The sequence below is a fragment of the Grampus griseus genome (genome assembly GCF_964374135.1).
Source record: "Grampus griseus genome assembly, chromosome: 10".
NCBI lineage: Eukaryota > Metazoa > Chordata > Mammalia > Artiodactyla > Delphinidae > Grampus > Grampus griseus.
The window spans coordinates 55,549,746-55,574,315 of record NC_139004.1 but is presented as its reverse complement, the minus strand read 5'-3'; the positions used below and the strand labels follow the sequence as shown (position 1 = coordinate 55,574,315).

At 38.8% G+C, this 24,570-nt stretch overlaps 1 protein-coding gene across 7 annotated transcripts in view; it reads right to left on the bottom strand.

The window, feature by feature from the left end:
- The window catches only part of LRRFIP2 (LRR binding FLII interacting protein 2), a 118,491-nt gene that overhangs the window by 11,043 nt on the left and 82,878 nt on the right, over nucleotides 1-24,570 (bottom strand). For 5 of the 7 annotated variants that reach the window (XM_082664500.1, XM_082664499.1, XM_082664501.1 and 2 more), the window contains 4 exons: nucleotides 16,065-16,157; nucleotides 13,164-13,256; nucleotides 2,097-2,198; nucleotides 1,686-1,818 (listed from right to left, as the gene is read on the bottom strand). In XM_082664500.1, the coding sequence (XP_082520626.1) occupies nucleotides 1,686-1,818; nucleotides 2,097-2,198; nucleotides 13,164-13,256; nucleotides 16,065-16,157 (421 nt within the window). The remainder of the gene's footprint in view (nucleotides 1-1,685; nucleotides 1,819-2,096; nucleotides 2,199-13,163; nucleotides 13,257-16,064; nucleotides 16,158-24,570) is intronic. The other 2 variants (XM_082664503.1, XM_082664505.1) reach the window with 1 other exon arrangement.

Here is a 24,570-nt window from a genome sequence, read left to right as displayed (position 1 = left end):
GTCAAGAGCCATCTGAGGGGCTTCCCTGGTGGCGCAGTGGTTGAGAGTCTGCCTGCTAATGCGGGGGACATGGGTTCGAGCCCTGGTCTGGGAGGATACCACATGCCGCGGAGCAACTAGGCCCGTGCGCCACAACTACTGAGCCGGCGCGTCTGGAGCCTGTGCTCTGTGGCAGGAGGGGCTGCGATAGTGAGAGGCCCGCACATCGCGATGAAGAGTGGCCTCCGCTTGCCGCAACTAGAGAAAGCCCTCGCACAGAAACGAAGACCCAACACAGCAAAGATAAATTAACTAATTAATAAACTCCTACCCCCAACATCTTAAAAAGACAAACAAACCAAAAAAAACCCCCAAAAGAGCCATTTGAGGCTTGGTAGCAGGACTGCTAGGGCTTGCTCCTGGCCGGAGGGGAGGGCTGCTTCTTCCCAACATGCATTAAAATAGGCCCCTTGGGGCTTCCCTGGTGGCGCAGTGGTTGAGAGTCCGCCTGCCGATGCAGGGGATGCGGGTTCGTGCCCCGGTCCGGGAGGATCCCACATGCCGCGGAGCGCCTGGGCCCGTGAGCCATGGCTGCTGAGGCTGCATGTCCGGAGCCTGTGCTCCGCAACAGGAGGGGCCACAGCGGTGAGGGGCCCGTGTACCGCCAAAAAAAAAAAAAAGGCCCCTTGGACTGAGGGGACACCTACAGATGAGTTTTTTACAAAAGCACCTGACACCCAGCCAGCACTCCCCACAATCCACCAAGGTCATGGCCAAATGTTTCGGCACCTCCCATCAGGCAGAGAAAACCATCTGAGCTGCCCGTGGCTGTACACTCAGTCTATTCCCCACGGCAGCTCTCACTCACCTCGCCGGCATCCTCTGCTTTATCAAAGTTCTCGACAGTTACACTTCCAGAATTCTGTACGTTAGAGAATGTGCCCTTTAAAACGTTTTTTGGCTGCCCGCCCCCCTTTATATTATATCTATTCTTCTAGGAAACCTACATATATATGAAAATAAGACAAAGAAGAAAAAACGATCATTTTTTAATACAAAAGTGAGCTGATGATACAGTATCTACTTGTGCCATTCTTCTTCTCTAGAATAGGAATCTTAGTGGAGGCAATAGATGGGCATCTGAGTGGTTTCCTGAGACAGGTGTCATTAGGTTCTCAAGGGGTCAAATTTAAGAGGCTTAGCCCTTAGGAGGCTCAGAAGCCCTGCTCTGGAGTAACACTCCTCTGATATCTTCTTGGTCGTCTGTTTGTTGCCTTAAGAAATGCAGTGGCAAAGAGCTACAGAATCCTGGCATGAGTAGCAGGACAGAAAACCAGATGCTCCAGGAAGAAGAAACTTACACGTACTCTGGAAGCTGCCGACCAGCCCACTGGTTCCCCCGGACGGATGTGCTAGATTATCTCTTTGCAGAAGGTTGTATTTAAGTGAAAAAGCAACATGTATACACCCACAGTGCTTCCAACCAGGGGCCTTACAGTTACACTTACTGCCTGTCAATGACCCCAATGCTGGTTTCCCAAGGTCAAGGATGTCTGAAGACAGCATGCCCAGATTTCTTCCCGTTAGGGATCTAGATAAGGCTCAGACAGACCTGGTGTGTTTTTGTTTTCCAAGAGAGGATGTGAACAAGCTGGAAGTCCAAGAGGACAGCATTAATCCAAGTCAATACAGTGGCGGTGTCTTACCCAGTGGCCCTTCTCCTGCCGACTCCAAGACCTGAGCGGCTTCCTGAGACACAACAGTGATGGCTCCGACCACTGGCTCCTGGTGGACGTCGCCGTTGGGAGTGCCGTCGGGGATGATGACTAAGCCATGTTTCTGCAGAGAGGAAGAAACCCACCATCACAAAAAACGGCCCCCAGGGAAGGAGGACATGGCAGTGAGGCGACTGACCCTGCGACAACACATGCCTGCCACGGGAACACCTGGTCAGCACTAGCTACACGGAATCTAGCTCTGCAGAGACAGGACTCACACCTACCAAATCTGGGCTGAGGAGTGAACACTGTGCTTTGTATTCAGGCTGGAAAGAGGACAGGACGGAAGGAAGGAGGAACAAAGCAGTGAGGGCCTGGCGCGCGGGGGAGCTCACGTACCTCTCCCGTCTCCACTGCTGCCTTCAGCTCGGCCAGCTCCTCTCTGAGCGAGTCCCGCTCACTCCTAAGGCAGCCAATGTATTCTTTCTGTTTCTCTAGGGCCTGGTTTAGACAGGGTAGCAAGAGAAAGAATGGCACAGAAAAAGAGCAAGTGAAAGGTAGCAGAGAAGGACCTAATTCAAATTCAAAAAAGATAAAGGCATAGGAGACAAGGAAGCATTAAAAGCTTTGGAAACAAGCAATTAGATATGGGAGGAAATACACAGTTATACGGGTATCTATCTCCAAGAAGAAAGTTTTAATAGTAAGTGGTTAATCGTGCATAAATTTGGCAAAACATGCTTATCACATCAGGCAAGAAAACAAATCTTTCTTTTTCAGTCATTTAGTAATACTAAAATAAAGTCTTCCTTACAAACCTCCTAAGTACGTTTGTTTGGTAGACCAAAAAACCCACGTTTCATGTTAAACTAAAGTATATTCAAGAATATACCTGATTTTTTAAAAAATAAAAATTAGTTCTGGAGGAAAACAACCAGTATATATACAGGTATTTTAATTAAACACTGGCCGTAGTAATAGTTCTCCAGGAGTATGGTAAAATATCCCTCAGATACCGCTTAATTAAAAATAGCTAATCTCAGGCTTCCCTGGTGGCACAGTGGTTGAGAGTCCGCCTGCCGATGCAGGGGACATGGGTTCGTGCCCCGGTCTGGGAAGATCCCACATGCCGCGGAGCGGCTGGGCCCGTGAGCCATGGCCGCTGAGCCTGCGCGTCCAGAGCCTGTGCTCCGCAACGGGAGAGGCCACAACAGTGAGAGGCCCGTGTACCGCAAAAAAAAAAAAAAAAAAAGCTAATCTCCCCCCCCCCCAAATTCTCAAGGATCTGTTTTTGTTAATTTAATTAACAAAATAATAACTAAGTAACGGTTATTTGGTTTTCTGATATACCTTCAAAATGTGAAAAACCAAAAAAAAATACTGACAAAATAAATATAGTCCACCTATGGCAGGTAGCAGAATATGGGTTTGGAAACAGGACGTTGAGTCCTGGCACCTATTAACTGACCTATGCCTCAGTTTCCTCACTGGAAAAGGGGATAAATAACAGCAGCATCCTACGGGCACAGGCTGAAAGGAGTACTCAGTGTCAAGCACCCTGCCTGCAGTGTGTAAGATGCAAGCAAGGCTCAGGAAAAGCCAGACTGGGTTCCATTTTTCCCACCATTGCCTAAATCTCACACTGTCAAGAGCTCAGGACAGTGGTGCAGAAGCAGGAACACACGTTTGGTCAACAATGACATACTGTTACTCTGTGTAATAAAATACCCCATACTTCAGAACCCACCCAGGATAAGCAGTCTGTGCAGGTATCTGACAGCTGCGCTATTTGAAAAAGCCTTTCTCTGCACATTTGTTCCTATATTTAATGTTTTCTACCAGCATTCCCATTAATGTAAGAAGTTAAACTACAACAGGTAACTTTCCTCTTGGTTTACAGAGTTTAGAAGTGGGCTAACTGCTTCGTTACTGACTGCTGAATAGCTGGACAACTTTTTAAATCATTATAATCCTATTTTCCAACCAATAAGTAAATAATGGATGATAGCAACTGTCATTTGTGTAGCTCCAGGTGTTAAATATACATATAATTTCTCTCATATATTTTTAACTTAATTTCTCCCTTATATACCCTGTACTTTCCTTATGCCCATTTCACAGATCAGAAAACTGAGGTTCAGAGAGGCTACGTTTTCACCCAAAGTCACAGTAACTGGTAAAGCCAGAAAATGAATCCAGTTCTTTTTGGTTCCAAAGCCCTTGCGTACTCTTTATCTATCGTCGCCCCATGAAGGCCACAATTATGTTCCCTTATTGTCATCCCAGATAGTACTGGAAAAGTAGTTCACAGGGCAAGTCCTATTCCTTACCTGCCCAAACTGCAACATGAACATCTAACTTCCTGTCAACAATTTACATTCATACTGTGTGTCTACAGTCTGTGTGTAAGTTAACAATCTGCGTTTCTAGCACCATAAGGCATTTACTCTACCACTCCAAGCTAGTATTAACACTCCATTACATTACTAGCAAGTGTAACATTAGGACAGCAAAGCCCAAGCAATACTCTCCCATCTACTGACAGCCACTCTCATCTCTGCTGCGTTGGCTATTTTGGGTTATGGTATCTGTGTGCATAGTCGTGCCATGCGTCACCACACGTAACTGGGTCAGCAACCACTGTCACAACATGCTCTGTAGAAACACCACTGGAGATAAAAGACCCGTTAGGAACAGACCAATTTGAAACCCAGAATTCTATCAAATGCTAGTACATGCCATTTGCTCCTCTTCCCAATCTAATAGCAGATTTTATCTTTACTTTTGGACTTTTAAATTTCATCTTCCCATAATTATGGATGGGAAAATAAAATACATCCTGCAAATCCTTCCATTTCACCACAAAGTTTGAGGACTACTGAAGTATCTTATAATTGGACCAAATGTATTCACACTGGATCTGAAATCCTCTGTATTACCTGACCATATAATCACTACCCTTGTGTTTGTATTCCATAATTGTTCCTAGAGATTTTTTTTTTTAGGGTAAAAAGTACATGCTTGTGGAGATCTAAGTAATTCTTTACCCCTGACCTAACCTCAAATTCTAGTGTCAAGAAGCCTAAAGGCTGAACTTTTGGACAACAGGTTATAATTACATACAGGCACAAATATCTTTAGTCAGAATGGGAGTGAGCCTTGTTCTGGGCTATAGGGATATACAAGCCCTTCATATGTATTGATTATACGCATGACCACTGGGTGCTCAGAACTACACTAGAGGTACGACCACGAGGATCAATGAAAGAACTAAAGAAAACTGAACTTTAATATGAGAATAATGGCCATGTTCCTTCATGGAGTTACTAAATTTAAATCTTGATAATGAAGCTCCTAGAGACAAGTGATATATTAGGTAGTCACAGATCATATTTAAAAATGTGTCTTCTAAAAGTCAAGGGAGGACCACCTCACACACATTAGGATGGCTACTATCAAAAAAAAAAGAAAGAAAAAAAAGAGGAAACAAGCATTGTCAAGGATGTAGAGAAACTTGAATCCTTGTACAGTGCTGGTGGAAAGATAAAATGGTGCAGCTGCTATGGAACACGGTATGGCTGTTCTTCAAAAAATTAAACATAGAATTACCATATAATATAGCAATTCCCCTCCTGGGTACATACCCAAAAGAAATCACCAAGAGAGTTTTGCAAACTCATGTTCACGGCAGCATTACTCACAATAGTAAAAAGGTGGAAGCAACCAAGCGTCCAGATGAACGGATAAACAAAATGCGGTACAAGCATACATTGGAATATTATTCATTCTTAAAAAGGAAGGACTTCTGACACATGCTACAACATGTCTGAACCCTGAGGATATATGCTAAGTGAAATAAGCTAGTCACAAAAAGACAAATACTGTATGATTCCACTTTATGAGGTACCAAGAGTAGTCAAATTCATAGAAATCAAAGTGGAAGGGTGGCTGCCAGGGGCTGGAGGAGGGGAAATTGGGGAGTTGCTATTTAATGGGCAGTTTCAGTTCTGCAAGATGCAAAGGTTTCTATGGATGGATGATGGTGAGGTAGCACAAGGATGTCAATGGACTTAATACCACCAAACTCTACATTTAAATTTAAATGGTCAATTTTCTGTTATTTTTTTGGACTTTACCACAATTAAAAAAATTTCTTTTAAGTCAAAGGAGGGACAAACTACTGATGCATGAAACAACTTGGATGAATCTTAAGGGGAATTATTCTGAGTGAAAAAAATGTAACTCCAAAGGGCTGCATACTGTATGATCCCATATACAACATTCTTAAGATGACAAAATTATAGCAATGGAGAACAGATTAGCAGTTGCCAGCACCTGGGATGGTGAAGGGGAGGCAGTAGATATGGCTGTAAAAGGGCAACAGGAGGGACCCCTTATGGTGATGAAAAGGTTCTGCATCTTGATTATATCAAGGTCAATACACTTGTTGTACTATAGTTTTACAAGATGTTACATTTTGGGAAAACTGGATAAAGGGCATACAAGATCTCTGTATTATTTCTTACAATTGCATGTGAACCTACAATGACCTCAAACATTTTTAAAAAGTTTAATTTAAAAAAAAAGCCTAGGGCTTCCCTGGTGGCGCAGTGGTTGAGAGTCTGCCTGTCGATGCAGGGGACACGGGTTTGTGCTCTGGTCCAGGAAGATCCCACATGCCGTGGAGCAGCTAGGCCCGTGAGCTGTCGCTGCTGAGCCTGCGTGTCTGGAGAGACACGGGAGAGGCTCCACAACAGTGAGAGGCCCGCGTACCGCAAAAAAAAAAAAAAAAAAAAAAAAAAAGCCAAGTAGATAGCCTCATCCACCAAGGGCAGACAGCAGAAGAGAGAAGAACTACAATCCTGCAGCCTGTGGAACAAAAACCACATTCACAGGAAGGTAGACAAGATGAAAAGGCAGAGGACTATGTATCAGATGAAGGAGCAAGATAAACCCCCAGAAAAACAACTAAATGAAGTGGAGATAGGCAACCTTCCAGAAAAAGAATTCAGAATAATGATAGTGAAGGTGATCCAGGACCTTAAAAACAATGGAGGCAAAGATCGAGAAGATGCAAGAAATGTTTAACAAAGACCTAGAAGAATTAAAGAACAAACAGAGATGAGCAATACAATAACTGAAATGAAAACTACACTAGAAGGAATCATTAGCAGAATAACTGAGGGAGAAGAACGGATAAGTGACCTGGAAGACAGAATGGTGGAATTCACTGCTGCGGAACAGAATAAAGAAAAAAGAATGAAAAGAAATGAAGACAGCCAAAGAGACCTCTGGGACAACATTAAATGCAACAACATTCACATTATAGGGGTCCCAGAAGGAGAAGAGAGAGAGAAAGGACAAGAGAAAATATTTGAGGGGATTATAGTTGAAAACTTCCCTAACATGGGAAAGGAAATAGCCACCCAAGTCCAGGAAGCGCAGAGAGTCCCATACAGGATAAACCCAAGGAGAAACACGCCGAGACACATAGTAATCAAATTGGCAAGAATTAAAGACAAAGAAAAATTATTAAAAGCAGCAAGGGAAAAATGACAAATAACATACAAGGGAACTCCCATAAGGTTAACAGCTGATTTCTCAGCAGAAACTCTACAAGCCAAAAGGGAGTGGCACGATATACTTAAAGTGATCAAAGGGAAGAACCTACAACCAAGATTACTCTACCCAGCAAGGATCTCATTCAGATTCGATGGAGAAATCAAAAGCTTTACAGACAAGCAAAAGCTAAGAGAATTCAGCACCACCAAACCAGCTCTACAACAAATTCTAAAGGAACTTCTCTAAGTGGGAAACACAAGAGAAGAAAAGGACCTACAAAAACAAACCCAAAACAATTAAGGAAATGGTCATAGGAACATACATATTGATAACAACCTTAAATGTGAATGGATTAAATGCTCCAACCAAAAGACACAGGCTTGCTGAATGGATACAAAAACAAGACCCATATATATGCTGTCTACAAGAGACCCACTTCAGACCTAGGGACACATACAGAATGAAAGTGAGGGGATGGAAAAAGATATTCCATGCAAATGGAAATCAAAAGAAAGCTGGAGTAGCAATACTCATATCAGATAAAATAGACTTTAAAATGAAGAAACAAGGAAGGCCACTACCTAATGATCAAGAAATCAATCCAAGAAGAAGATATAACAATTATGAATATATATGCACCCAACATAGGAGCACCTCAATACATAAGGCAACTGCTAACAGCGATAAAAGAGGAAATCGACAGTAACACAATAATAGTGGGGGACTTTAACACCTCACTTACACCAATGGACAGATCATCCAAAATGAAAATAAATAAGGAAACACAAGCTTTAAATGATACAATAGACCAGACAGATTTAATTAATATTTATAAGAATTCCATCCAAAAACAGATTATACATTCTTCTCAAGTGCGCACAGAACATTCTCTAGGATAGATCACATCTTGGGTCACAAATCAAGCCTCAGTAAATTTAAGAAAACTGAAATCATATCAAGCATCTTTTCTGACGACAACGCTATGAGATTAGAAATGAATTACAGGGAAAAAAATGTAAAAAACACAAACATATGGAGACTAAACAATACGTTACTAAATAACCAAGAGATCACTGAAGAAATCAAAGAGGAAATCAAAAAATACCTAGAGACAAATGACAATGAAAACATGACGATCCAAAACCTACGGGATGCAGCAAAAGCAGTTCTAAGAGGGAAGTTTATAGCTATACAATCCTACCTCAAGAACCAAGAAACATTTCAAATAAACGACCTAACTTTACACCTAAAGCAATTAGAGAAAGAAGAAAAAACAAAACCCAAAGTTAGCGGAAGGAAAGAAATCATAAAGATCAGAGCAGAAATAAATGAAATAGAAACAAAGAAAACAATAGCAAAGATCAATAAAACTAAAAGCTGGTTCTTTGAGAAGATAAACAAAATTGATAAGCCATTAGCCAGACTCATCAAGAAAAAGAGGGAGAGGACTGAAATTCATAAAATTAGAAATGAAAACGGAGAAGTTACGACACCACAGAAATACGAAGCATCCTAAGAGACTACTGCAAGCAACTCTAGGCCTATAAAATGGACAACCTGGAAGAAATGGACCAATTCTTAGAAAGATATAACCTTCCAAGACTGAACCAGGAAGAAATAGAAAATATGAACAGACCAATCACAAGTAATGAAATTGAAACTGTGATTAAAAATCTTCCAACAAACAAAAGTCCAGGACCAGATGGCTTCACAGGTGAATTCTATCAAACATTTAGAGAAGAGCTAACACCTATCCTTTTCAAACTCTTCCAAAACCTTGCAGAGGAGGGAACACTCCCAAACTCATTCTATGAGGCCACCATCACTGTGATACCAAAACCAGACAAAGATACTACAAAAAAAGAAAATTACAGACCAATATCACTGATGAATATAGATGCAAAAATTCTCAACAAAATACTAGCAAACAGAATCCAACAACACATTAAAAGGATCATACACCATGATCAAGTGGGACTAATCCCAGGGATGCAAGGATTCCTCAATATACACAAATCAATCAATGTGATACATCATATTAACAAACTGAAGAATAAAAACCATATGACCATCTCAATACATGCAGAAAACGTTTTTCACAAAATTCAACACCCATTTATGATAAAAACTCTCCAGAAAGTAGGCATAGAGGGAACCTACCTCAACATAATAAAGGCCATATATGACAAACCCACAGCAAACATCATTCTCAACGGTGAAAAACTGAAAGCATTTCCTCTAAGATCAGGAACAAGACAAGGATGTCCACCCTCGCCATCATTATTCAACATAGTTTTGGAAGTCCTAGCCATGGCAATCAGAGAAGATAAAGAAATAAAAGGAATACAAATTGGAAAAGAAGAAGTAAAACTGACACTGTTTGCAGATGATATGAAACACTACATAGAGAATCCTAAAGATGCCACCAGAAAACTATTAGAGCTAATCAATGAATTGGGTAAAGTTGCAGGATACAAAATTAATGCACAGAAATCTCTTGCATTCCTATATACTAATGATGAAACATCTGAAAGAAATTAAGGAAACACTCCCATTTACCACTGCAACAAAAAGAATAAAATACCTAGGAATAAACCTACCTAGGGAGACAAAAGACCTGTATGCAGAAAACTATAAGACACTGATGAAAGAAATTAAAGATGATACCAACAGATGGAGAGACATACCATGTTCTGGGACTGAAGAATCAATATTGTGAAAATGACTATACTACCCAAAGCAATCTAGAGATTTAATGCAATCCCTATCAAATTATCAATGGCATGTTTTACGGAACTAGAACAAAAAATCTTAAAATTTGTATGGAGACACAAAATAGTGTGTGTCAAATAGTCAAAGCAGTCTTGAGGGAAAAAAATGGAGCTGGAGGAATCAGACTCCCTGTCTTCAGACTATACTATAAGCTACAGTAATCAAGACAATATGGTACTGGCACAAACACAGAAATGTAGATCAATGGAACAGGAGAGAAAGCCCAGAGATAAACCCATGCACCTATGGTCAACTAATCTATGACAAAGGAGTCAAGGATATACAGTGGAGAAAAGACAGCTTCTTCAATAAGTGGTGCTGGGAAAACTGGACAGATGCATGTAAAAGAATGAAATTAGGACACTCCCTAACACCATACACAAAAATAAACTCCAAATGGATTTGAGACCTAAATGTAAGACCAGACACTATAAAACTCTTAGAGGAAAACATAGGAAGAACACTCTGACATAAATCACAGCAAGATCTTTTTTGACCCACCTTCTAGAGTAATGGAAATAAAAACAAACATAAACAAATGGGACCTAATGAAATTTCAAAGCTTTTGCACAGCAAAGGAAACCATAAACAAGACAAAAAGACAACCCTCAGAATGGTAGAAAATATTTGCAAACGAATCAACGGACAAAGGATTAATCTCCAAAATATATAAACAGCTCATGAAGCTCAATATTTAAAAAACAAACAACCCAATCCAAAAATGGGCAGAAGACCTAAATAGACATTTCTCCAAAGAAGACATACAGATGGCTAAGAAGCACATGAAAAGCAGCTCAACATCACTAATTATTAGAGAAATGCAAATCAAAACTACAATGAGGTGAGACCTCACACCAGTTACAATGGGCATCAACAGAAAATCTACAAACAATAAATGCTGGAGAGGGTGTGGAGAAAATGGAAGCCTCTTACACTGCTGGTGGCAATGTAAACTGATACAGCCACTATGGAGAACAGTATGGAGGTTCCTTAAAAAACTAAAAGTAGAATTACCATATGATCCAGCAATCCCACTACTGGGCATATACCCAGAGAAAACCATAATTCAAAAAGACACATGCACCCCAATGTTCAGTGCAGCACTATTTACAATAGCCAGGTCACGGAAGCAACGTAAATGCCCATCAACAGACGAATGAATAAAGATGTGGTACATATATACAATGGAATATTACTCAGCCATAAAAAGGAACAAAATTGGGTCATTTGTAGAGACATGGATGGATCTAGAGACTGTCATATAGAGTGAAGTAAGTCAGAAAGAGAAAAACAAATATAGTATATTAACACATATATGTGGAACCTAGAAAAATGGTACAGATGAACCAGTTTGCAGGGCAGAATTGAGACACAGATGTAGAAAAGAAACGTATGGACACCAATCGGGGAAAGCAGGGTGGTGGTGGTGGTGGTGTGATGAATTGGGCGATTGGGATTGACATGTATACACTGATGTGTATAAAATTCATGAGTAATAAGAACCTGCTGTATAAAAAAATAAAAAAAATTAAAATAAATGTGACACAGACACTAAGTAATAAGCAAATGCTGTTGGAAAAATGGTGCCAACAACAACAACAAAAGCCAAAAGAACATGTTATTATATGCTACACAGAAAGAAGATACCCACTCATTCACTCAATAATAGCAGGAAAATTTAAAAGTCAAACTATTTATACTGTAACCATCAGTACATCTTTTGGGCAGAAAAAAATTTTTGTTTTATTTTGAATAGCTATTGGACTGAGAGATTTGGGGGTTTTCTATGGCTGGTCCAAAATAATCAGTTTAATATGCTAAGATAATTATACAAAATAGAAATCATGGAGCTGCAGATCTGTGCTAAAGAAAATTATGTAAAATCCTAAAAGAAGCCCATTCTAAATAGTGACCAGATTTCAACTTAACTTTACAAACTACCTGCTTTTGCTATACAGTTTTCACGTCTCATTTTAAATTTCCCAAGTAAAAAATTTAAATAGAATCAGTAGTTCACAGTCACAATTCAAAACTCTTAACCGAGTTGTTAATTAATACCTCAGAAGGTTTTTCCAGCTTTAGACAGAATTACAGGAACTTGGTATTTTAGCAGCAGAAACTCTAAAAGGTAGCTTTCTTTCTTTAAAACTGCTTGGTCTACCACACTTTAACAAGTAATTTTGTTTCCCAAGTGTCTATTGAGAAGATAGGGTCCTTGGAGGTGTGAAATGACCTGGATACCAGAATGCCCCTAACTATGGAGGGTGTGATCCGGAGGGCTTCACATCCACGCCTGTCCACCACAGGTGCTCTTGGGGATTTTGGCCAGCTTTTCCCTACCCCACCTAACCTCTGGTAGAACGGAGGCTTCCTAACTATGTCTTCAGGCCAAGGGTTTCCTTCTCTCTTTTCCCTCCACGCTGCCCTTCCCTGACAAGTTAAGCCTCTGTGGAACAGAGAGCTCATATGCCATGAGGTGTACGTGGCTGCCAGTCAAAAGGCCACATGGGATGAACTGGCAGGGATTTTTTCAGCTCCAGTGTCCTTGGAATCTACCTGAAGGGTTTAGCAAAAAGGCACTGAAGACTTTTTCCTTATCTGGGCCCCTGCTTTAGGGAGTTGCAAGGATATGATTAGAGGTGACATCATAGTCTGGCAGCTCCAGCAAATCTTACATTCCTATCCACTTCCGTAATTAAAATGATTTTAATCTCTTCCTATTTTATTCACCAAAGATTTATGGGATGCTAATAACTTTTCCCCCACCCCCTATCCTTTTGCTTCTTATCCAAATTCTTACAATGTAAGGATATCAAATTACCCACAGAGTTTGAATTAAACGCCTGTGGCTGTTTCTGCATAAAAATCCTGGGGAAATAAAGAACAACTTCCTTAGAAAGTTCCTACTTGTAGGTTTTACAAGCCCAGAGTCAGCTGGAGAGAAGAGTTCTTTCCAGGCATAGGATTAGGTTTTCCCATGGAAGTTTCTGTCTTCTGCTTATTCATATTTCACTCTGTATAAATGCTCTAAAAATAGTCAAAGGACAGAATTTTAGGAATCTCTACGTTAAATTTACATTGGTCTATTCCTCATCAATGAGCTTTGGGCCAATGCCCAATTTGATCTCATACCCTAATGTTTTTATCTTTCCAAAGCAGTGTCTCCTGGAGTTCAAACACCTCTTTTGTCATGGTGTCTACTCTCTGCTGCATACGCTGATTCTCCTGCAGAGGAAGAGGGGAAGAGAAGTAATAAAAGAGCACAAAGAAAAAGGGGACGGGGTTAGAGGGAGGAAAACAGAACAAAAATAAAGCCAATAAAGAAACTTAACAAAAGCAGAAAGTCTGTGATCAACAGGAAAGATGGCATCCAGTGTCTTAGAAGGAAAGATGACATCCAGCGTCTTGGCGCTGTGTCGGTATGACAGCAAGTGAGAGGACTGGGGGCAGCTGCTCCAGCCACAGCTATGAGGCAGCAAGCCAGCTGGGGCTTCTGTGTACACCCAGCTCCACACATGTACTCTTCCTCTCATAAGTGCCTTTCCCCCAAACATGGGACAACTTACACTTTTAGAGAGGGAAATTCAGATTTTCTTATGAACAAATGATCCTTATCACAGACAACAAGCAGTAGTTTTGAACCCTATTTTTTTAAGAAGAACTAAAAAACTACAAGAGGGCCATAGCTCAATCATTTTGAATTCCTGTTAGCAGAATCTATGATAGCAAGAACATCATAAATTACACATTTCACATCAGTTTTTAGAAAAACTAGATTTCTAGCATTTAGCAATTCTTAACTCTTCTGACTAGGCACTGATGCTCAATTTATACTCTCTTATATTTAGCAGGTTCTTTTATGCATTATTGGTAAATTATCATCTTCCACGTTCCCTACTCATACATTTCTCATCTACTTTACCACGTGGTTCTCCATTCTAAAGACCAAAAAACATTATTTTGGCAAAGTCAGGATTCTTCAGTTATAAGTAAATGTGCATATTAACATCTGAAGGATGTTAATTCTAAACATAAAAAGTACTTAAGGGCTTCCCTGGTGGCGCAGTGGTTGAGAGTCCGCCTGCCAATGCAAGGGACACAGGTTCGTGCCCCGGTCCGGGAAGATCCCACATGCTGTGGACCGGCTGGGCCTGTGAGCCATGGCCGCTGAGCCTGCGCGTCCGGAGCCTGTGCTCCGCAATGGGAGAGGCCACAACAGTGAGAGGCACGCGTACCGCAAAAAAAAAAAAAAAAAAAAAAAAAAACTCTTAAAACTAAGGTTTTTAAAGTTTGTATACCCTGCACCCTGGGCTTTTAAATTGGAAACCATACTGACAAATTGTAAAAATCAAGCATTAAAATAGCTCTTAAATGCAATCAACAAACTAAAAACTAGAACACTTAACCAATTCTAACATAAGTTACTGAATTTGAGAAGCAGCTCCCAAAGTAGTTTTATTATTCTTTGGAAACCATATGGGGAAAAGTACATATTTTAATTAGAAAAAGAAATAACAAGTGGCTGGCATATTGACACACATAAAAAAGAGGACAAAAAGGGAGAAGAATTCACGTGATTTTTAACTGCCAGCAGGATACAGAGTTTGGATAATATGCTTCTTGCCATATATGGAAAAACTAAGGCAATTAACTTCACATGTAATCTGATATTTTCAAAGGGTTCTGTGTTTGCATTTAGAATTCACAAATTCTATCTGCTTTCAGCAGGCTATGTTCAATTCAATTATTCTCAAGAATGACAAAAAAAGTAACACAAATCCACAAAAAGAGTCACTTCTTTTCTTCTATTAAATGGTTTTTAAAGTCATTTATAGGGGGAGAGATTAAGTGAGGCAGGCCCATGGGGGAAGAGAAAAAGAGGGAGGGAAGGGGGGGTGGTTCTGAAGGACGAGGGGCCAGGCTAAGTTGACTGTGATGCATGTGGCATCTCCGGGGTTGTCAAGAGCTGGCCTTTCTGGGACTTCCCTGGTGGTCCAGTGGTAAAGAATCCGCCTTCCAATGCAGGGGACATGGGTTCGATCCCTGGTCAGGATACTAAGATCCCACATGCCTGGGGCAACTAAGCCCACGTGCCACAACTACTGAGCCCATGCACCCTGGAGCCCGCGTGCCACACTAGAGAGAGAAAACCTGCGTGCCACAACTAGAGAGAAGCCCACGCGCCACAACAAAGAGCCTGTGTGCCGCAGTGAAGACCTGATGCAGCCAAAAAATAAAAAATAATTTAAAAAATGAAACAAATAGATTATTTTTTTTAAAAAAAAGCTGCCTTCCTGATATCACCACGGGATCAACACTAAGTTAACATTAGACGTCCTTGATAACCTCACCAAGAAAGTGAGCATGACCCCTTCCCAACAAACCTCACCCCATATTTATAAAAAATGACAACCTCAAGAGGAAAACCACATTTAAAGAAAAACAGAGATGCATGCAAGCTGGCAGGCACAAAAGGATGATACATGCTTTCAAAGATTCCTTGGAGGCCCACACTCCTCCTTCCCTCCTAGGATATTGCTGTGGCCCTCAGAGCTCCTCCACCCCAGGAACCTGAGTCACAGCCCCGGGCAACCTTCACCTCTTGTCTACTACCAGGCGTCTTGACACAATTTCTTCTTTTCATTTAGCCATCTCAGAAATGCACCTACCTGAGTGACGATCAAAATTCTTATTCCCCAAGAATCATGTCCCCAAATATAGCATTCACTACATTCCAAAGAATCATGGTACTTTTGCCCATTTCCTAAGATATCTTTAGGAAACAATGTGCTTAGGAATAAAAGACAATTATAAAAGCTTCTGCTATTAAAAGGCGAAATATTTATAGGGTTCACAGTATTAATTTTTTAAGCCTGCCTTCATGTTTCACGTTTGTAAGATTTTAGGGTACAGCCAAATGTGAAGAGACAAGTTTGTGGCATTTTAACTCCCTTCCCTCCCAACACACATGCCCTCATCCAATTCAGTGCATTTTTTTCCAAAATTAAGTATTTCCACAGTTCATGTACATACCTCAATAAGCTCATCTCTTTGTCGGAGGCCTTCTTTAAGTTCATCCATCTTATGCTGTAGCACACTACACATATGTTTCTGCCTTTCTAACTCCTGTTATTAAACAAATGATACAGTTAACACAGATCATGGCACATGACAGACTGGAACATCTACAATATACCATTAAGCAGCTAAGTGTTATCTCCAGAAACACACCTGCACTGCCCATGTATTGTTAACTTAGAAAAATTCTGTATTCTTTGGAAAGGCTCAGAAAATTCTCAATTTTCATCTCATACGATTATACATCTAGACAACCCAAACTAATCAATGGCAAAATTACTATGAACAATGAAATGCCTTGGTAAAGTAACAGGTTATAAAATTAACATACAAAATTCAATAATCATCACAGATCAAAATAAAACCTAGAGAGAAGATATAATAAACACAATATCAAAAAATAAAGTAAATACATACATGTAAAATTACAAGATATACCCAAAATCAATATGAGGAAAATTATATAAAACATTCCTGGAAGACAGGGAAGTAGGACTGAACAAAAGGAAAGGCATCTTCTTGGATGAAAAGACTCAGCATCACAAAAATACACGTTATGCCCTAAATTAATCTATACATTTAATGCAGTCCAAATAAAAATACCATCAGGTTTTTTTCTCATCAGAGTAAGACAAGTTGATTATAAAGTTTATTTGGAAGAAAAACAAGAAAAAAAAAAGCTAGAAAAACACAAAACGAAAACGAAGAAAGCTAATCTTACTAGATATTAAAACATAAGGCTTATACAATTAAAACAATGTTGTAATGGCTCATGAATACAGACCAATGGAGTAGAATAGAAAATCCATAAATAGACCCAATTACATATACAAGTACATTAAACAACAAAAAAAAACCAAAAAGAGCAGCTAAAATCAATGAGAAAAGATAGACTTTTAAATGAAATGTTGGCATAACTGGATATACACATGGAAAAAGAAAATTGGAACCAAATTTTGTACCATACACCAGAACAAATGCACAGAAGGGAAAGAGAGAGAGAAAGACAGGCAGAGAGAGAGACAGAGAAAGAAGAAAGGAAGTAAGAACATACAGTTACTAGAGAAAAGATGAGTGAACTGCTATAACCAAGGAGCAGGTAAAAATTACCCAAAAATGACTCAAAAATCCACAAGCAAGAAGGGGAAAGGGGTAACAAATAAGACTACATAGAAATGAAAACTTTTGAATGGCAAAAAACACGATAAGCAAGGCAAAAAGACAAATGACTATAAAAAATTTTTACAATTTATATTTACTTTCTTTCCATATAGAGAGCCTCTAAAATTAGAAATAAAGAGGAAAAAACCCACTATTATGTAGAACAGTAGGCTAAAAAAATGGACAGTTCACAGAGAAACAAATTGCTTTGAATACGAAAAGATGCCCATACTAAGGGAAATGTAAATTAAAACTGTATTTCTCACTGAAACACCAGTAAGAGTCCAAAAACTTGACAATATACTCAGGGAAAAGTAGTGTGGAGAAGGAAACAGACACTCTCATTTGTGGGAATGCAAAATTGTATAATCCCTACAAAGGAGAATTTGTTACATATAGCAGGATTACCACACCTTTTGACCCGGCAAACTTACTTTTCTGACTCCCATAGACACCAGCAAAAACACAGAAAGACCTATGCAGTACATTCGTCTTTGTAGGACTATTTTTAACAGCAAGACACTGCAAACAACTCCAACGTCCATTAACAGGGAACTGGTGGAATAAACTATAGTACAATGGAATAAGTGTACAGTTATAAGAAAAGAACGAGGAAGAGCTCTCTATACTACAATCATCAGGTGATGAAACCCAGATGCAGAACAATATAATATGCTAAGAATGGACGGATACAAATATGTGTGTGTGTGTGTGTGTATATACACACATATATATATACACACACACATACATATTTTTGAATGGCAAAAAAATGTCTTCTTAAGATTCAAAAAAAATGGAAGGATAAACCATTTAATTAAAAAAATTTCCTTAGGCAGTCTACCTGAAAAAGTATTCAGAGTAATGATAGTAAAGATGATCCAAAATCTTGGAAACAGAATGGAGAAAATACAAGAAACGTTTCACAAGGACCTAGAAGAACTAAAGAGCAAACAAACAATGATGAACAACACAATAAGTGAAATTAAAAATTCTCTAGAAGGAATCAATCACAGAATAACTGAGGCAGAAGAACAAATAAGTGACCTGGAAGATAAAACAGTGGAAATAACTACTGCAGAGTGAATAAAGGAAAAAGAATGAAAAGAATTCAGACAGTCTCAGAGACCTCTGGGACAACATTAAATGCACCAACATTTGAATTATAGGGGTCCCAGAAGAAGAAGAGAAAAAGAAAGGGACTGAGAAAATATTTGAACAGATTACAGTTGAAAACTTCCCTAACATGGGAAAGGAAATAGTCAAGTCCAGGAAGCACAGAGAGTCCCATACAGGATAAATCCAAGGAGAAACATGCCAAAACACATATTAATCAAACTATCAAAAATTAAATACAAAGAAAAAATATTAAAAGCAGTAAGGGAAAAGCAACAAATAATATACAAGGGAATCCCCATAAGGCTATCAGCTGATCTTTCAGCAGAAACTGCAAGCCAGAAGGGAGTGGCGGGACATATTTAAAGTGATGAAAGGGAAAAAGCTACAACCAAGATTACTCTGTCCAGCAAGAATCTCATTCAGATTTGATGGAAAATGAAAACCTTTATAGACAAGCAAAAGCTAAGAGAATTCAGCACCACCAAACCAGCTTATGACAAAAGCTAAAGGAACTTCTCTAGGCAGGAAACACAAGAGGAGTAAAAGACCTACAAAAACAAACCCAAAGCAATTAAGAAAATGGTAATAGGAACATACATGTCGATAACTACCTTAAATGTAAATGGATTAAATGCTCCAACCAAAAGACATAGACTGGCTGAATGGATACAAAAACAAGACCCATATATATGCTGTCTACAAGAGACCCACTTCAGACCCAGGAACACATACAGACTGAAAGTGAGGGGATGGAAAAAGATATTCCATGCAAATGGAAATCAAAAGAAAGCTGGAGTAGCAATTCTCATATCAGACAAAATAGACTTTAAAATAGACTATTACAAGAGACAGAGAAGGACACTACATAATGATCAAGGGATCAATCCAAGAAGAAAAGACAATAATTGTAAATATTTACGCACCCAACACAGGAACACCTCAATACATAAGGCAAATGCTAACAGCCATAAAAGGGGAAATCGAGAGTAACACAATCATAGTAGGGGACGTTAACACCCCACTTACACCATTGGACAGATCATCCAAAATGAAAATAAATAAGGAAACACAAGCTTTAAATGATACATTAAACAAGATGGACTTGATATTTATAGACATTCCATCCAAAAACAACAGAATACGCTTTCTTCTCAAGTGCTCATGGAACATTCTCCAGGATAGATCGTATCTTGGGTCATAAATCAAGCCTTGGTAAATTTAAGAAAATTGAAATCATATCAAGTATCTTTTCTGACCACAACGTTATGAGACTAGATATCAATTACAAAAAAAAAATGTAAAAAATACAAACACATGGAGGTTAAACAATACACTACTAAATAACCAAGAGACACTGAAGAAATCAAAAAGGGAATCGAAAAATACCTAGAAACAAATGACTATGAAAACACGATGACCCAAAACCTATGGGATGCAGCAAAAGCAGTTCTAAGAGGGAAGTTTATAGCTATACAAGCCTACCTCAAGAAACAAGAAACATCTCAAATAAACGACCTAACCTTACACCTAAAGCAATTAGAGAAAGAAGAAAAAACAAAACCCAAAGTTAGTGGAAGGAAAGAAATCATAAAGATCAGAGCAGAAATAAATGAAATAGAAACAAAGAAAACAATAGCAAAGATCAATAAAACTAAAAGCTGGTTCTTTGAGAAGATAAACAAAATTGATAAACCATTAACCATACTCATCAAGAAAAAGAGGGAGAGGACTCAAATCCATAAAATTAGAAATGAAAAAGGAGAAGTTACGACACCGCAGAAATACAAAGCATCCTAAGAGACTACTACAAGCAATTCAATGCCTATAAAATGGACAACCTGGAAGAAACGGACAAATTCTTAGAAAGGTATAACCTTCCAAGACTGAACCAGGAAGAAATAGAAAATATGAACAGACCAATCACAAGTAATGAAATTGAAACTGTGATTAAAAATCTTCCAACAAACAAAAGTCCAGGACCAGATGGCTTCACAGGTGGATTCTATCAAACATTTAAGAAGAGCTAACACCCATCCTTCTCAAACTCTTCCAAAAAATTGCAGAGGAAGGAAAACTCCCAAACTCATTCTATGAGGCCACCATCACCCTGATACCAAAACCAAATAAAGATACTACTAAAGAAGAAAATTACAGACCAATATCACTGATGAATATAGATGCAAAAATTCTCAACAAAATACTAGCAAACAGAATCCAACAACACATTAAAAGGATCATACACCATGATCAAGTGGGATTTATTCCAGGATGCAAGGATTCTTCAATATACGCAAATCAATCAATGTGATACACCATATTAACAAACTGAAGAATAAAAACCATATGACCATCTCAATAGATGCAGAAAAAGCTTTTGACAAAATTCAACACCCATTTATGATAAAAACTCTCCAGAAAGTGGGCAAAGAGGGAACCTACCTCAACATAATAAAGGCCATATATGACAAACCCACAGCAAACATCATTCTCAATGGTGAAAAACTGAAAGCATTTCCTCTAAGATCAGGAACAAAACAAGGATGTCTACTCTCACCACTATTATTCAACATAGTTTTGGAGTCCTAGCCATGGCAATCAGAGAAGATAAAGAAATAAAAGGAATACAAATTGGAAAAAAAGAAGTAAAACTGTCACTGTTTGCAGATGACATACTATACATAGAGAGTCCTATCCATGGCAATCAGAGAAGATAAAGAAATAAAAGGAATACAAATTGGAAAAAAAGAAGTAAAACTGTCACTGTTTGCAGATGACATACTATACATAGAGAATCCTAAAAATGCCACCAGAAAACTATTAGAGCTAATCAATGAATTGGGTAAAGTTGCAGGATACAAAATTAATGCACAGAAATCTCTTGCATTCCTATATACTAATGACGAAAAACCTGAAAGAGAAATTAAGGAAACACTCCCATTTACCACTGCAACAAAAAGAATAAAATACCTAGGAATAAACCTACCTAGGGAGACAAAAGACCTGTATGCAGAAAACTATAAGACACTGATGAAAGAAATTAAAGATGATACCAACAGATGGAGAGATATACCATGTTCTTGGATTGGAAGAATCAATATTGTGAAAATGACTATACTACCCAAAGCAATCTAGAGATTCAATGCAATCCCTATCAAATTACCAATGGCAGTTTTTTACGGAACTAGAACAAAAAATCTTAAAATTTGTATGGAGACACAAAAGACCCCGAATAGCCAAAGTAGTCTTGAGGGAAAAAAACGGAGCTGGAGGAATCAGACCCCCTGACTTCAGACTATACTACGAAGCTACAGTAATCAAGACAATAAGGTACTGGCACAAAAACAGAAATACAGATCAATGGAACAGGAGAGAAAGCCCAGAGATAAACCCACGCACCTATGGTTAACTAATCTATGACAAAGGAGTCAAGGATATACAATGGAGAAAAGACAGTGTCTTCAATTAGTGGTGCTGGGAAAACTGGACAGATACATGTAAAAGAATGAAATTAGAACACTCCCTAAAACCATACACAAAAATAAACTCCAAATGGATTAGAGACCTAAATGTAAGACCAGACACTATAAAACTCTTAGAGGAAAACATAGGAAGAACACTCTTTGACATAAATCACAGCAAGATCTTTTCTGACCCACCTCCTAGAGTAATGGAAATAAAAACAAACATAAACAAATGGGACCTAATGAAATTTCAAAGCTTTTGCACAGCAAAGGAAACCATAAACAAGACAAAAAGACAACTCTCAGAATGGTAGAAAATATTTGCAAACGAATCAACGGACAAAGGATTAATCTCCAAAATACATAAACAGCTCATGCGGCTCAATATTAAAAAAACAAACAACCCAATCCAAAATTGGGCAGGAGACCTAAATAGACATTTCTCCAAAGACATACAGATGGCCAAGAGGCACATGAAAAGCTGCTGAACATCACTAATTATTAGAGAAATGTAAATCAAAACAACAATGAGGTATCACCTCACACCAGTTAGAATGGGCATCATCAGAAAATCTACAAACAACAAATGCTCGAGAGAGTGTGGAGAAAAGGGAACCCTCTTGCACTGTTGGTGGGAATGTAAACTGATATAGCCACTATGGAGAACAGTATGGACGTTCCTTAAAAAACTAAAAATAGAATTACCATATGATCCAGCAATCCCACTACTGGGCATATACCCAGAGAAAACCATAATTCAAAAAGACACATGCATCCCAATGTTCACTGCAGCACTATTTACAATAGCCAGGTCATGGAAGCAACGTAAATGCCCATCGACAGACGAATGGAAAATGACGTGGTACATATATACAATGGAATATCACTCAGCCACAAAAAGGAACGAAATTGGGTCATCTGTAGAGACGTGGATGGATCTAGAGACTGTCATACAGAGTGAAGTAAGTCAGAAAGAGAAAAACAAATATAGTATATTAACACATATATATGGAACCTAGAAAAATGGTACAGATGAACCAGTTTGCAGGGCAGAAATTGACACAGATGTAGAGAAGAAACGTATGGACACCAAGCAGGGAAAGCGGGGTGGGGGGGTGGGTAGGGGTGGTGGTGTGATGAATTGGGAGATTGGATTGACATGTATACACTGATGTGTATAAAAGTGATGACTAGTAAGAACCTGCTGTATAAAAAATAAATAAAATAAAATTCCAAAAAAAAAAAAAACCAACTACAATGAGGTATCACCTCACATCAGTCAGAATGGCCATCATCAAAAAATCTACAAACAATAAATGCTGGAGAGGGTGTGGAAAAAAGGGAACCCTCTTGTACTGTTGGTGGGAATGTAAATTGATACAGCCACTATGGAGACCAGTTAAAAAACTAAAAATAGAACTACTATACGACCCAGCAATCCCACTACTGGGCATATACCCTAAGAAAACCATAATTCAAAAAGAGTCATGTACCACAGTGTTCATTGCAGCTCTATTTACAATAGCCAGGACATGGAAGCAACCTAAGTGTCCATCGACAGAGGAATGCATAAAGATGTGGCACATATATACAATGGAATATTACTCAGCCACAAAAAGAAATGAAATTGAGTTATTTGTAGTGAGGTGCATAGACCTAGAGACTTTCATACAGAGTGAAGTCAGTCAGAAAGAGAAAAACAAATACTGTATGCTAACACATATATATGGAATCTAAAAAAAAAAAAAAATCAGTTCTGAAGAACCTAAGGGCAGGACAGGAATAAAGATGCAGACATAGAGCATGGACTTGAGGACACGGGGAGGGGGAAGGGTAAGCTGGGACGAAGTGAGAGAGTGGCATGGACATATATACACTACCAAATGTAAAACAGATAGCTAGTGGGAAGCAGCCACATAGCACAGGGAGATCAGCTCAGTGCTTTGTGACCACCTAGAGGGGTGGGATAGGGAGGGTGGGAGGGAGATGCAAGAGAGAGGGGATATGGGGATATATGTATACATATAGCTGATTCACTTTGTTATAAAGCAGAAACTACCACACCATTGTAAAGCAATTATATTCCAATAAATATGTTAAAAAAATTTCCTTAAGGAAGGAAGAAATCGGGATGAAGAGAAAGAGACAAAAGACTGACTTCTTTGAATATATTTTCTTTATTGATTTGATTCAGATCTGTGTAAATAATTCACAAAATTGTAAAACAAAAGTAAATTTAAAAGCAATTCATTGTGGAAGCAAGCCAAGTTTCCATCAACAGATGAATGGATAAACAAAATGTGGTACATAAATACAGTGGAATAGTATTCAGGAAGGAAATTCTGACACATGCTACAACATGAATGAACGCTGAGGACATTATGGTAAGTTACATAAACCAGTAAGAAAAAGACAAATATTATATGATTCTGCTTATATTAGGTACCTATAAGAGTCAAACTCACAGAGCCAGAGAGTAGAATGGTGGTTGTGAGGAGCTGGAGGAGGAGGAATGGGGAGGTGTGTAATGGGGACAGAGTTTCAGTTTTGCAAGATGAAAAGTTCTGGAGATCTCTTAGACAACGATGTGAATAAACTTTACTGAAATGTGCACTTTAAAATGGTTAAGGTGGTAGATTTTGTTATATGCTTTTACCAGAATTAAAAGTAATTTCGTAATAAAAATTTAAAAAGCAATTCCTAAGTATTGAAAATAAAAC